At 37.6% G+C, this 15,740-nt stretch overlaps 1 protein-coding gene across 7 annotated transcripts in view; it reads left to right on the top strand.

Moving 5' to 3' along the window:
- Nucleotides 1-15,740, top strand: part of DLGAP2 (DLG associated protein 2) — a 440,625-nt gene that overhangs the window by 385,877 nt on the left and 39,008 nt on the right. For all 7 annotated transcript variants that reach the window (XM_056488339.1, XM_056488340.1, XM_056488336.1 and 4 more), the window contains 2 exons: nucleotides 2,017-2,164; nucleotides 5,277-5,496. In XM_056488339.1, coding sequence (XP_056344314.1) covers nucleotides 2,017-2,164; nucleotides 5,277-5,496 — 368 coding nt within the window. The remainder of the gene's footprint in view (nucleotides 1-2,016; nucleotides 2,165-5,276; nucleotides 5,497-15,740) is intronic.

A 15,740-nucleotide genomic window follows, 5' to 3' on the forward strand; every position in this document is an offset into this window, starting at 1 on the left:
TTTTAATCATAGAATTGCTTTGACTGTAATGACTTAATTAACCTCTGAGCATGTACCTGCAATAATCTCATACATTTTCATTTTGGTTTTAGCAGTTATAGCTTAGTTTCTACGTAGTTTACCTCTGGCATGAGGTTACAGAGACATTCCATAGTAGGAACTGAATAGACAAGAAGAAATTAATTGTTTTTCTCTCCAGGGAAATTTCTTAGGATTTTGAAAGAATGGCTGTCCTAAACAAAGATGAAAACAAAATGCATCCTTTTTTTCTTGCTTCACCAGCTCTGTTGCTTTTCTTTGGATATACTCCAGCAAATTTATTAGGAAAATTTTCTTCATTTAAACAATTATCAGGCATTGGAACAGGCTGCCCAGGAAAATGGCTGAGTCACCATCCCTGGGGGTATTTAAAGGACATGTAGATGTGGTGCTTAAGGACACGGTTTAGCAATGGACTTGGCAACATTCAGTTAACAGTTGGATTCAATGATGTCAGGGGCCTTTTCCAAAGTAAATGATTCTGTGAATCTGAGGCAGATGCACCAAGGAAGCAAGGCTGTGTCTGTGTTGACCCTGAGATGGGAGAACACATGGAAATGCCTGAGAACAGACCTCCCAAGTATCAGGATCTCTAAATCCCATCTGCTCTTGCAGCTGGTGGTGTGAGGGAATACTGGATCATCACACATCAGACATCAAAGGACATGGCCACACAGGGAGATGGATCTCAGTGCTCTGCTTTTCTAGGCAAAGCCATGATAACATGTTTGAGATTCCTCCCAGAGTGCTCCTTTGCATCTAAACTCAGGTTGTGTCTGCTGCATAAGGAAGGCTGAGGTTTGCCTCAAGCACCAGACCATGGTCATGCTCAGCATTTGATGCACATGGTCTGAGAAACAAAACCCTGGTTTGTGCTTGGTCTTGTGACAGGAGTTGAACCTGTGGCTTTCTCACTCACTGAGTGGTCTCCAGTGGATCTTACAGAGAGGAAATTTCACTTTCACAGGGAAATTTCCAGCAGCCCGGGCACGTGTCACAGACACTGCTGGACTGACCAACTCTGCCAGCTCAGCATGAAGTGACTGTATGGCCAATATTTGGCATTCAACTGGCACAAATCTACTTTCCCAGAAGCCTTTTTTGCTTGAGCTACCTTTAAAGAATAAAAATGAAATCTGCCTGTTTACTGCATGAAACCAAATATTGTCTGGGACATGAATTCATTTCTGCACTGATGTGCAGGGGAAAGTTCTAAAATGTGATTTAAAGAGGTTCAGAGAACTCTGGCGTACCAGAGTTTAATTTTTTGTATTCAAGACAAAGTACTGCACTTTTCTCAGGTTTATTTATTTTCCAGGAATGTTAATCAATACATTTAGAACAGAACACGAAGACTACCATACACTTGGTGTGAAAGCATACTGAAGAGAGCTCAGTGTGGTGTTATGGTCCCAGTCCTGCAAAATGGGAAACATTTTGTAATAAAACAATTTCTAGAGCTTCATGTAGTTGCTCTGAGCACCTTATTAATTTTTTTTTTTTTTTTAGCTGAACATGGGATATTGTAATCTTTTGTAAAACTATATCAGTTCTTGGAAGATAAAAGGGCTCTTGATGCCTAAAACCCTGATGAAAACTGAATTAAAGATTTTTTTTTTAGCAGATTTTATCGATGAAGAAACATTTTTAAGTTACTTTGGTTTGTGCTTTAGCTGTTTTTGTTCCTGTTGACCCAGACATTTTCTGTTAGTAAAGTTCAGCGTTAATAGCCAGGAGGATTGATGGTGTTTCAATAAAGCAAAAAAATTTTATACCATCTATGTAGCAGAGCCACAGATAGATTGTCTGCTTGTAAGACATTTGGCTACAAGAGACCTGTGATGTTTTATAAAGACTAAGATTTGGACCCTGGGGAGTGGGTTTGTATGTTTCATACAAATTACTGTCTTTAGTGTCCTAATTGATTCATCTGTAGTTTTACACCCTTTCCTCTTTTTCTTCCTCTTTCCTTTGTAGTCAGAGCTACCTTCAAACTGCAAGTGACGTGCCTGGGGGTCACAACCTGGATCCCTCTGCAAACTACAATTCCCCAAAGTTTCGCTCAAGGAATCAGAGCTATATGAGAGCAGTGAGCACGCTCAGTCAGGCCAGCTGTGTTAGTCAGGTGGGAAACTCTTGTTATAATTTTTCTATAGGTTAACTGCAGATGTGAGAGTTGTAACTAGTGGATGGATTCAGTTTTTTGCATTTTTAAAATTAATATCAAACTGAGGTTGTGAATTGTGGAAGTAATTCAGTTCTAAGGAATATAATTAAAATGTCAAGAAAAATACTGAATGCTGGAGACAAAGAGACACTATTAAACGTGATACTTTCCATTTATTTTTCATTAAAAATATAAATACTGGTACTTTTATTTTTAGTCCGTATTAAATATTTAAATGTTGAGAAGATTCAGACTGAGCATGAGGAGTACACTCCTACAATACTCATCATCTGAAAATACCTGCTCTGATTTCAGTAAGTGTGCGTTGCCAGATTAAGACATAGATTGAAAAAATTGTGCTCTAAAGGAGAAGTTATTCATCCTAAATCAAATCACACACTTTTCTTCAGTGAAAGAATAAATCCTATCCACTATTCTGTGTATGGGGACTCCTGAAAAGCTCCCTACCAGTTTTATGTCTGTTAGTCAGTACTAACTCGTGGTAAAGTGAGGTCTGAATCACACCTGAAGTGCAATAAGCCATAAGAATTATGTGCATGTTCTGTTTAGCAGAGGACTTTACATAAAATTCCCAATGTTTCTAATGTTTATTGGTCCTGACTTTTCTTCCCTGTGTTGTTTCATGACAGATGGGCCCTGCCCTCTTCTCAGACATTGTACTTAATATTTCTTTGACCGTTTAGTGATCCACCTAAGGGTATACACACAAATGGTTATGTTAAAAGAGAAATCTTTTTAAAGCAAGTTCATCTTCATTCATATTTGATTTGTGTTGCATGGCTATTCAGGCCTGGGTTCAACTCATCTAACTTAGGCTTTTAACTGAGGCAACAACTAAAGCTTCCTCTGTAGTTAATGGAGCAAAAGAGTTTCTTCCAGGACAGTGCACATCCCAAGTGGGCTGAGAGCCCTCAGGAAATGCTTGTCAATCTGCCCTGACTGCAGAGAGCTGGGAGGGGCTAATCACCTGACTAATGCCCTTCAGTCAAATTCCTTAATTTATATGATGTAATTCTAAATATAATCTTATGTAGCACACATTAGAATTAGAAAGTCAGTCATTTTCCAAACTTTTCACCATTTTTTTCACAGCTCCCTCGTGAAAACTGTTCCAATCATTCTGATGCCTCTGTTTTTATTAAAGCTGGTTTGGTTATTTTGTCTTTTTATAACACTCTGCTTTTGAGAAAGTTTCATGTGTATTAAATCCTGCATTCAAAGCAAATGCTGTCAGCTGCCACCTAAAAATGTTTTCACATAGAACTAGCTTAATATTTTCTGCCTCTGACCATGCCTATGCACAGAGATGTTCACTGAGCTGTCCATGATGGTTAGTTGATTTCAGTAGTGGTTGAAATTCTTCATTTCAGTGTGCATTACCTGTAAAGTGTCCACAATAGATTTCATTTGCAGGTAGATTGCTCAATTGGCCAGATTAACTAAACCTGCTGCATATAGTTCCTTGCATTTTCAGTGTTCACTAACCTATGCAACTTTGTGTTAGCCACACACTTCCTACCTCACAGTCCAGCTCTTTCCAGACCATTAATAAATTCATTTAATAGGTATTACCCAAAGCAAATGTATTGAAATATCAAGTTCTGAACATTTGCTGTTTCCTGTTCTTTTTCCATGACACCATCCTCCCCTTGTTCTGTCTACCTAATAGCAGTGTGTATAATTTGTGGTATTTTTTATGCCTTTTGTGAGATCCTTCCTTTTACACACCTGACAAAGGGTAGACTCGAGAAGAATGCTGAATTTCATTATTTATATTATTAAGTTCAAAAACTTTTAATTTTCTCTGGTCAATGATCTTAGTTTGAAAGAAGTGGCTAAGACTTGCAGAGTTTATGGACTAAATTACCATATATATCCTGATCAACAGTATTGAGAAATAGTTCAGAGTAAGATTTTATTGATCTCTGAGATTGCATTATTCTACTTAACTTTATTAAAAGCAAATTTTATGAAGAGTTATTTAATTCTTTTCAGAAGATTTTTAGTAACCAACATGTCTTATGCAAAATTAAAGTATCAGTTATTCAGTTGTTCATAATCATCAGAACTTCTCTACAAAATTTCCATTTACTTAACCAAAACCCTAAAACATTTGAAACATTTGATGGGACTCTCTTTCCATAATGAATAAAGCACTAGGAGCTCTTAGCAGTTGTATGGGAAAATTAATATCAACTGGATGTACCATTTAGTGATGCCATAAATTTAACTTGTAAAATTATTCATATTGATCTGATTTCTAGCACTCACTTTTTAGAAAAAAAATATTTTCAGAAAGCCATGCAATATTTATCCAGTGTTAACTAGCAATCTGATTTTGGATAAGCATAATATTGAATTATTCAGGTACATTTACAGGTAGTTAGGGCTGCCTTCAGGGAACCTTTGTGCCTACAGTGAGTGCTGTAGGTGGAATTAAGGCACTAATGTTCAAAACAGCAACATATGGTCACCTACCGAGAGGTTCCCCAAGCCTGGCCACTCTGCCTAAGCCCAGTTTATCATGAAAATTGCCTCTAAAAAAGGCAGGGCTAGCAGGTAGATGCTGGGTGCTGGCCAGGCTGTGCAGGGAGCTGGAGCTACTGCTGAAATACCCCAAGGGCAAAACCTGCTGCAGGGTCCAGGAGCCACAGCTGGGCTGCTCTGACTGGCAGGGTCCCACAGCCAGTAGAAGTCTCAGATTTTATATAATGCTGCTGAGGAGAAGGTTCTTCCATGGCAGTGAACTGCTAACCCAGTTAAACAGGGAGTGAGTTTGGCTTGGGTCCCTCCTCAGCTATGCCAAAAGATGTGAAATGTAGCATTAATGTATGGCATGTGTGATGCATTTAATATAGACACATTTAATATACATGTAAACAGCTGATGTAAGTTAAACAATGTGAATGTGATCAGAAGGGATTACTACATTTTAACTATTTGCTAAAACAGTTCTTCATCAATGTACAGGTGTCCATTTGAGATGTTGAGGCCGTGATGATCACAAAAAGCAAGTCAAAAATCAAATGCATTGTTGTTGTTTATTCAGATGAGTGAAGCAGAGGTTAATGGACAGTTTGAATCGGTGTGTGAATCAGTGTTTAGTGAAGTTGAAGCTCAGGCAATGGATGCCCTTGACCTCCCTGGATGTTTCCGGACAAGAAGCCACAGTTACTTGCGTGCCATTCAGGCAGGCTATTCCCAAGATGATGAATGTATACCTGCCCTGACATCTTCCAACATCACCTCAACCATCAGGTCAACCACAGGTAAGCAAGTCTCCACTACCTTCCACTGCTCTGCATGTAAAAGCATATCAACTTGTTTTCTAAAAGGATGTTTGACTCTAGAAACATTTTCCCTGTGTAGGGATAGTGTTTGATACCAGCATTCTTATGTTTGCAATACTGTACCATTGTGGCTACATCTTGGAATGAGCTCCTTTGGGAGGAATCTTGCATGCATATTGTAATGGACCTGGATTTTTGAGCTCCATTTCACATACATGGAGTTATCTAGGTGCAAATATAAAAATACAAATGCAAATGGTATCATTTCAATATTGTTAGACATTAATGTGGTTTATCTATCAAGTAATTGCTCTTCTAAATGAGGTTAGTTGTGCTAATTTTAGTTTAGGTTGTTACCTAAGTACCAAAAAAAAGAGAAGTAAAATTTTAAAAAATTGGTCTAAATACTCGAAGGCAGTTAATGGAAAAGGTAATTAATTACTTCTAGGGAAGGTGTAACCAACTGTATCAGTGCATTGAATTGTAAACGTTTTGGCAAGCCTCACACAACTGCTATTACTCATCAGTAGCCATTAGCATTCATTTTTACAACACTCACTGTTAAGATCTTTTAACATTCTTCTGGCACTTTCTTTTTTCTTATTAGCTCCTTAGCAAAGATAATAGCTTTATCCATTTTTTAATTTTAGCATGTATTGGTAGAGAAAAGATTGCACAGAGAGCCGTTAAATAATTTAAATAAAATCTACAGGAAATATGTATTCTTGGTAAATTGATCCAAATTCACTTCTACTTTTCCAAATATGTTAATGCCAGTTCCTAATTATGATATTGTCCTTGCCACATTCAGTTCTAGTGCAGGCTACCCATCTACAAAAAGGTAAAATGAGTTCAAAATGTATCATATAAAAATACTTTAAAAATAATTTGCTTGACGCATCTGTTGTATAACAGAACATTGGGAGCTTAGAAAGGAAGCTGTGGTTGAATAACATATATTTGTGTTCCAGAAGTAGCATAAAATGTTCTTTTATCTTAAGCATAGTATTTTAATTGTTATATAAAACTTTGTGTAAAACTAGAAATTGTTGCTTACAGTGCCCCCTCTAGGGATGTTTCTGTTCTTTGATTAATAGAGGTGCTATCATGATATAAAGTGTGATCTTATTGCTACCCCAGGACTAATTTTATCTTTATCATATATTACTGTGTGATCATTATGAAGACACCTTCCATGGCAAAAGACACAAATAGATGCTTATTTTGGAGTCTGACTCCAAGTACTGAATTGGAATATTTTCAGAATTACCTTGGTTACCAAGGATTACCTTGGTTACTTGGTTGAAAGAATTTATTTTATTTCCCGCAGAGTGACAAAGCTGAATAATATAATATTTTTGGGAAAATGCAAGATTAGATAGTAAGTATGTATACATCACAGGATTTTCATACTCATGAAAAATATTTTGCATTGATTAGTAGTCTTCTGATTAAATACTGTGCTTTTGAAAATTTTAAGCTTCATTTCACATATAACTTCTTCATCTCAGAAATTATTTATCAGATAGATTTTCTTGCTCACAATGTAATTCTTCTTCTTTGTTGTGGTGAGGTGATATTGGCAATCTGTAGAAAAAAGATTATTTGAGGTGTTTTCCTGATCCAGAATTATTTCCATGCCTATGGACTATATGCAGCTCTGAGTGTGATTCTGTAATTAAAATGTCATCTCTGTGCCACTGAGCAAGTTTGCCATCAGCTTCTCTATAAGGTAAACATGAAAATCAGAAATAATTATCTGATATACAAGAAGAGTAAGGATTATGTGATTCACTTTCAAGGGAAATTTCAGTTGCCAAACAAGTTCTTGTTTTTAAAATCCTAGCTGTAATGCTTCCATTTTTCTCTCTTCAGCCCTTTTCACTTTGGAGGGAGATACTGCCTTTCCTGTCCTTACTATAATTTTTACAAAAATCTTACTTCATTCCTTTCTGAAAATTGTAAAAGAAGCAGTTGCCTGAAATGTGAAAATGATGTTGCCAGATATTTGACATTCAAATAAATATCAGAAAGGTCAGACTTTCATATCAGCTTTTAGTTCCAATTCAGTCTTTTGAATTCTTAGGAAAATTACATTAACTTCTTTTTTGCTTCTTCTTGGCAAAGAAACTAAAGAATTTTTTTAGAAAATTAACAGCCATTTCAATTTAATTATTCCATTCAATTTTAGTTATATAGGTCATGACTGCCCCTTATCATTGTCATAAAGCAATTGGTTCATAACACACAGGCTTAGCTAAAAATTAATTCTTGTAACTAAAACTGTAAACCTAAAATAAAATTTTAGTATTTGATCTCTGAATTCAATTACAAAAGTACAGAATGTATATTTACAGCATGCATTTTCCTAAAATATTCCTAGATGAATTAACAACTTTCAGGAGGTTGCAACTACAGTAAATATTATGTGGGACATTATTAATGACCTATGCTAACAGGATTTTCTAATAGATGGAAAAAGAACTACCAGCATTGGGCTCTCCTTAACTGCATACAACTTTACAGAGAAAGCCCAATGGAACATTGGTGCTAAAGAACACATAACTTCTGCATGGATCCATGTAGTTTAATTATCTGTGGAACTTCTCCACCTCTGAAGGAGACTGTGGCAAGCCCCAGGGCACTCCCTGTTGCCCCAAGTGTCGATGAATGAGCCAAGTGACAGTGCAGAGGAGGCAGCCAGCATTGCCAGACCTGGCCTCTGTGTGACCCCTGCTGAGACTTGTTTCACTGAGGTTAGGGAATTTCTAGCCATCACATTTCATTTTGTGAGGAGATAATGAACCCAGTAAAAGACACTTGATGTTAAAAGCCCTGAATGGCAGCATATGCTTTCTGTCTCTGAACCGTATCCAGTCACAGCTGTCAGATGCACAGCTGAGAAAATACAGCTCCAGCTGCTGCTGCCTCCCACCTCGTTTCTCCATCACAGACAACATGTAATTTCCTGAATGGAAAGCCACTGAATGCAGGAGTCATCCCAAGTGCTGCTGACTTACAGCTCTGTGCTCCTGCAAGCAGAGCTTCACTTTTCAGGAAGAGTTCATAGAAACTGGGTCACTTTTCCTGGTGGTGGCAGCCTGTTGTGTAAGCTCACCATGCCACAGCCAGCTGGGCAGACCCTTCCCGTGGCACAGGAGGGTGGCAGGGTGCAGTGGAAGCTCAGGCTGCAGGGTGCTGGGGCTGTGCCACAGAGCTGAGCCCAGCCCGGCTGTAGGGTCCTGCTGGGGAATGGGGCAGCACTGGGAGCAGGGCTGCAGGGACACCTTATCCACCTGCAGCACCTGGCTTCTCTTACTCAAAAGCAGCTCACATACTGCAGTACAACAGCAGCCTCTTCTATGGAAACATAGCCAGCAGGGACCTCGGGAAGATATAACCCCCTCCCTAGTTTCCCTGTTGTCTAAGGTCAACTTATTTTTCCTACAAGTTCTGTATGTAGAGAGAGTCCTTTATATTAATCACTCTGTATATTATAGACTATTTCAGGATGTCTCCTCACAGGTTTTTTACTTTGGTTTTACTGTGAATGCAGAAACATTGAATTGCAATGGTAATGGAGGTAGCAGTTAGGATGGTCTCTTGTGAAGCAGAAGAGCAAGCTACAATCCCTTCCCTGAGACAGAGAGAATAACTTGATATTTGCACTTCTGGCCAACTTGAACACCAATTTATCATCTGTTCAGATGCGGGGGCACACATATTTTCTCCTGATGATATTATATTCATTGTATAAAACACTTTAATCTTTACTGAGATAAACACTTTCTCTCTGGACCACTGCTCAGGATGTTTACCCACCAGGTGGAATATCTTCTTAGTGTATATTGCTTTTATATTCAAATTGAAAAAGCTAGCCAGAAATATTAAATAGGTGACTCAATCAGATGTAAAAAATCCTTCTCCAGCAACAAGCGTGGACTAAGCAGCCTCTCTTAAGTTCTTTGGTTTTTAGTCTCATAAACAAAAGAAACTACTCCATGTATTCCTCAACCTTTTTTTTTTTTTTTTTTTTTTTTTTTTTTTTTTTTTTTTTTTTTTTTTTTTGCTAAAACAGTATTTTTTGCTGGATTAATGATAAATTAATGGATTAATGATTTTAAGAATCCACCTAGCTACAGACTACAGCACAATGGGGACTTGGTCAGGATACATAAAGGCATCCTGGATTTCTGTCCTACGTTAAATGTCAAAAATAATTTCTCCCACTTCAGGGATTTCCTGCTCATCTTGAGAAAAATTTAACATGAAGCATTGCTGGATTTAGCATTGCTAGTAACTATATTCCTAGCCTTAACTTTCCAGTATACTGCATAAAGTGTTTTCATTTTTCTAGAAAACATGGCACAATGCAATCTGTCAGATTTTTCCAAGCTTAATGATTCTCTCAGCTGTGCATGCACCTCCTTCTTTCTGATTCATAGCAGGTAGTTCAACTGAGCTCATGCTTGCTAAAGATTTCATTGAGGGAAAATGAAAAGTAGGGAACTGTCTTTGGGCCATTTTACTTTTGTTAGTCAGCTGGACTCTGCTTGGCAATGAGTAAACTTCAGAGAATTCCACATTTACTGAACTATTCAGCACTAATTCCAAAATCAATTAATTCAAACAAGGTCACATTGGATCAGGGACTTTTCAATTAGAGCTCCTACAATACTCAGGATGCCTGAGGAATTGCAGGTTTCCCTTCCCTTGACTTCAAGCTATTTTCAGCTTTCCATTTTCAAATAAAGGGCTCTGCAAGGGGAATTTTTACAGCCCATGTTTGATATTTAGCCACAAAACTCTCATGGTTAGTGAACTGATTGCATAGTCATGTACTTACAAAAATAAATGAAGAATATGATATTTCATGGAGAAATTGTACTGTTCCATAGCATGGCTACCCCTTCAAACTCTAAAAGCACTGTTTCACTGGTTGCTATCTGAACACTAATAACATTAGTTATTGTTTTTAGGTTTTTCTGGTTTGTCAGGTTTTTTGTCACATATGAGGATACCAAAGGTGGGAAAAAACCATGGTGCTACTACATATGGCAATCCTCCCAGAGAAAAACATAAGTGTCAAGACTGCTCAGCTTGGGGAAGAAAAAGCTCAAAGGAATTTTATAAATGTGTATAAATATAAAAATTTAGGGGGAAAATGCTCTTCAATTCTTAAAAGAAAAATTATTTGTGAGCAACAGATGTGTGGTTTTCTTTTATTTCCTCAAATACATGATACTTCATCCAGGTGGCTGTTTGGATCTTCTTAATCTGATGCACTATGGCTAGGAAAATCCAGCCAAATAGGGGAAAACCTATGCATGAAGTAACATCTCCACAATTTCTGTTCTCTCTATAGCAATAAATGCTCAGTCTGAGAGGATTTTACTGGTATCCATTGCTAAGTAATAGCTAGCAGTGGAATCCACAACAGGTATGTTTAAAGATACATTGAGTCCAAATAACATATAGGAGGCTGTGTTCTTAATCATAATTTATTATGTTGACTTTTTTAAATTACTGTTGGGGCTCTGTGGAATTATCTGACACTCTAACTCTCTGCAGGAAACACCATCTATCTCTGGGAGCATTTGGGCATCCTGGGTTAATCCTTTGATGCTGTGCGCAATTGTGTTCCTATACTGTGAGAATAAATCTTATCCTAACTAATCATGAGCCCAGTTCTACACTTGGTTATGGACACATAATTTTCATTGCTCTAGGTGTATCTGGAGAGCATAATTAATCTTTAATTTTTTTTTAACATACTGAAGTTCTGCTGCTGTGCTGACACTGCTGTTCAAGAGCAGCTCTACACGGTAGAAATGGCCCAGGAAGTCTAGGATGAAGGTGACACAAACACTTTGGTTCAAGGAGCTCGACAGGATGGCCAAGGGGCTGTCACAGCTGTTCACAACTCTGGGATTCCTGGAGATGGAGTAAGGCTGTGTTAATCAGGGCTGCCTGGCCTCTTCAAGCTGATGAGGCATGAAAGCAGTTGGAACAGTAAGCCAGGAGCTTTTCATAATTTTCATTCTCCCTGGTGCAGATTATATTCAGAGTCAAAGATAAAAAATGAAGTCACTGCCTTCCTTCTATGGTTAGTTTAAAAATGTGTAAAGACTGTTTCTCTCTTGCTCCTGCTGTTCTGTGCTTGACAAAATTCCTCCATTACCCTCTGGATTTGCCAGACATCTGGCTCTTTTTTTTTATTAAAAAGGACACCTATGCTGCCTCCCCTGGCTGAATTTGGCTTCAAAGCTATTCTGTTCACAGTTTTCTCAGCTATGTTTTCTTTATGGTATTGTATGATTAAAAAAAAAATTATCAGAAAAATATAACATGCAAGGAAGGTGATTCACTGCTTCCTGATGTGGTAGAAGCTGACAGTGGCAGATGTAAATCTCAGCCCAGCTATTCACCCTGAGGTTGCCAGAGGGCTTTGTCTGTGCAGCTGAGGGAAGCACAGGATGGGTGACCCTGGAAGCACCAGCTCATCGTGCTCCTTTGCACTGAAAAAGAAGGAAGGATCCCACCTATGCTTCTCCTCCTGTGAAAGAAAATAACCACTAATGAGTCTTCTCAGAAGCTCTGCATGTGTTCAGTCCTGGTTTTTGTTGAAGATATATATGTCAGGAGCAGTAATGATATGCTGTGCCAGTGATACAAACATCATTTGAGCCATTTCTGCATCAGGGAACTTTTTCAGACTCAGATCTACCCTAGAAAGACAATTGATAAACCTGATACTTAAAACATACTGGAAAGATTTTTTCCAGAATATCAGAAAAAATAAAGGCACTAAAACTGGTGAATTCCTAGGGCATAACCTGGCAGAATTAGCCTTTGATCAGACAGGTTAGTTGAACTGTGTTGGGTTAGCCTTCAGATCAAGTCAACTAAACATAGATGCTTTTGTGCAATATAAGTTGTCTAAGTCCCCATGACAACAAACTCTGGTTAGTTCAAAGGCAATTGACTGGTACCATTTGAGACATTTCAGACACCTACACAGCACCTAGAAGAGAATTGCATCATTTTGGACAAGAAGCTGTTGTTTAGGGAGGAAGGCTTTGGTACCTATATTTTGGTGAGTTACACTCAGACTGAATACAGTGTATGGATCCTATTGTGCACCAACACAGAATCAACAAACCTCAACCTACACTGAGGTGTTTTACTGTCAATGAATAGCACTTTGATAGTTCCTGACAAAGTCTTACTTGCTGTAAGGCCAAGGTTCAGTCTCAATATATAGTACATTAAAAATTACACACTGGAAACCACAAACACCAGAGTAACCCCAACAGCACACTACTACTCCTCAAGGGCAACTAGAGGACATCCAGAGTTTTGGAAGATACTTAGCGTGAAGTGAGTAAAATACCACTTGGCTTTCTGAGAATGAGCACAGTATATCAAGGACACATCAACATTAATTTTATATGCATTTCTTTACCTTGTGGGACATTCCTGTGTCCAGAAAAATATATGTATTTCCACTCCCTGTCTCCTTCCCCCAGTCAAAGAAACTATACAAATTTCAGTCATGAAAGTTCATCTCATGTGATACATATATCTAAAATGTAGGTGTCAAATATCCAATTATAATATCCAATTATAGCCACTGGATATATATGCCCTTTATAACTTGTACCCATTATGAAAGAAGTGGTGCTCTGGATATCCCTGTTTCTCTCTGTTGTCTATTAAAATGGCCTACAATGATAGCATTGTATAGCTACCTAATTTTCACTAATCTAAGGCAAAAGTTAAACCTATTCAAATTGCATTTTAGGATGAAAACTAAGGTTAAAATTGGGTCCCACTGAAACCAAGGGAAACTGAGAGAGCCAGCCTCTGACTTATAAATCTGAGAGGTCAAAACAGAGCAGCATCCTTTTCTATACCTTAATACAGGGCTGGGAGCCTGCAAGTAGCTTTTTTAGCACTGGTTTTGACACTCATACTGACTCCATCCATCTGCTTCTTAGGTAAAATGGCTAATGGGTTTGACAAAAAAGTGCACTCTGGGTTTGTGTCCAGACTTGTAATTTCTGTGGATTAATCGTTTAAAGGCATTAAATTGCATTTGTTTAAAATATCTAGTAATCACATAAGTTCTTTCTTTAATGCAGATTTTTATCATAATATAGTGATAAAATTATGCAATATTTCCTTAAGGGTTTTTGAGAAACAAAATAAAAATTTGTTTTTCTCATCCTCTTCATCTTAAAATTCCTTACTGAAAGTTAAATAAAATTACAAGCTACACATAGTTACTGTAAGAAAGAGAATAGAAAAAAGAAAAAACAAAACCAATTATAAGCCTACATAACATTCATGAGGGTGTTTAGGAGGCTGATGAAAATTAATTTAACTGAGTGAGAAGGCTACGTGGGCATTCAAGAAGAAATTCTGCAGAAAAACATTTTCAGTTTTTTGTTTTATTTCAATGTGAAAAGAATGGCACAAGAAGAGTGATTCTTACTGTTTGGAACATTTTTTCTCTTTGTCTCTTACTGTGTTGATGATGGGACAAATGCAGTTTGTATTCCTGAAAAGCTGCACATACATTTTGAAAATGAAATATAGTTAAAGGAACATTTTTCCTTCCTGTAACTGAAAAACTGAGAAGGTGTTTTTTAATGCAACTTCAGTATTTTAGAGGCACATAAGAACTGTTTAGAAGAGCAGTACAGCTGTCAGCACTTTGCTGTGCCATCTACAGGATACTGGTTAGGCTGTAATTTCTTGCTAATTAACTGATCTAAAATAGAACCCTTTGTAACCAGTCCATCAGCAATCTATGAGGTTTGTGTTGCCCACATCTCTTTTAATTTTAGCAAAGGCCTACGGTTTCTGATCTTGATGTCTTGTTTGATTTGCATTTCTGTTTTGAGACTAACATTAATTACACTGTCAAAACATATTTATCATTTATGTAACATGGAGCTGCCTACAGACCTAAGTTTTCTCAATATGGAGGTAACATCTTGCACACTGAATTACTTAATTATGGTAATTCCTTTTATACATTTCTTCTCCAGGGAGACTGTAGAGGCTCCAGCTTTTTCCAAATTTAGTGGTCACATTTCCACTTAATTGTTAGTTTCCTGTACAAAATCAGATAGATGTGCAGGATTGAAGCCTAAAAGGATCTACTCTGAATATTGAGACTAACCTGTCACCCACACAGATTTTTCTTTTTTCTTTTTTTTTTTAAAAAAAACCCTCATCCAGTAATTTTGCCTTATTCCAGTAAATTTTAATTGAGGTTATGTGTCATACTAATGATTTCAGTAGTTTTTAAAAGTGCTGCACAGATTCTGTTTATCAGAGAGATATCAAAGACAGATGCTGCTTAAAAATAGGTTTTTTATATGTAATTTATTTGGCAGCAGCGTCTCAGGGATGCATTATTTTGAAAAACTTTGTAAAAAAGTTATATATAGGAAGCATAGTTCTTATCTGTGTCAATAATATGTTAATATAATGGTCCAGATCCTGAGCTGGTATGAATTGGACAGATTCCACTGACTTCAATATCAACATTTTCAATGGGATTGAAAGCATGGTCTAATCTAGTGCCTCAAACTTGTATTTAATGTTAAAAATTACAGAAATACAGAAGGTTTGCCCTTCATTCCTGTCTGGAGTTACAAAGATACCTTGGGTAAATCTGCTACTGGCTGCTATGTAGTCGTTTCAGCAGAAGGGATCAAGGTGCTGGAAATTGGGTTTCAGTCATTACTGCAGACAAATTCCATTCAGGTTTGCTTTACCATGCAGCTCACAGCGGAGGAGGAGCAGGGGAGATGAAGCTCCCACCTTTCCAGAGAACACTGGTAACCAAAGACAGGAGAGGTTATGTCCCAAACCAGTGTGTCACAGGAACAGAGCTTTGGGCTGGAGTTTTTCTCATCCCTTTAGGTATTTCATAGCACCACAGAATCACTAAATTGGATAAGACCTCCAAGGTCATCGAGTCCAACCCATGACTGAACATCACCATGTCAACTAAATCAAGCACTAGGCCCACTTGTTGCTTGAACACTTGCAGTGATGGTAACTGACAAACTTAGATGTCCTAATTTGAGCTGGCTGTCCTTGGTTGTCTTTATGGCTGACAGAGAAAAGCATAGGATGATTCATTTCCTGGTAAAATAAGCATCTAAAATGGGCAAGAATTGCCCCCAGAATTGCATATTTTTCTC

Source organism: Oenanthe melanoleuca, chromosome 3 (genome assembly GCF_029582105.1).
Source record: "Oenanthe melanoleuca isolate GR-GAL-2019-014 chromosome 3, OMel1.0, whole genome shotgun sequence".
In the NCBI taxonomy this organism is placed as follows: Eukaryota; Metazoa; Chordata; class Aves; order Passeriformes; family Muscicapidae; genus Oenanthe; species Oenanthe melanoleuca.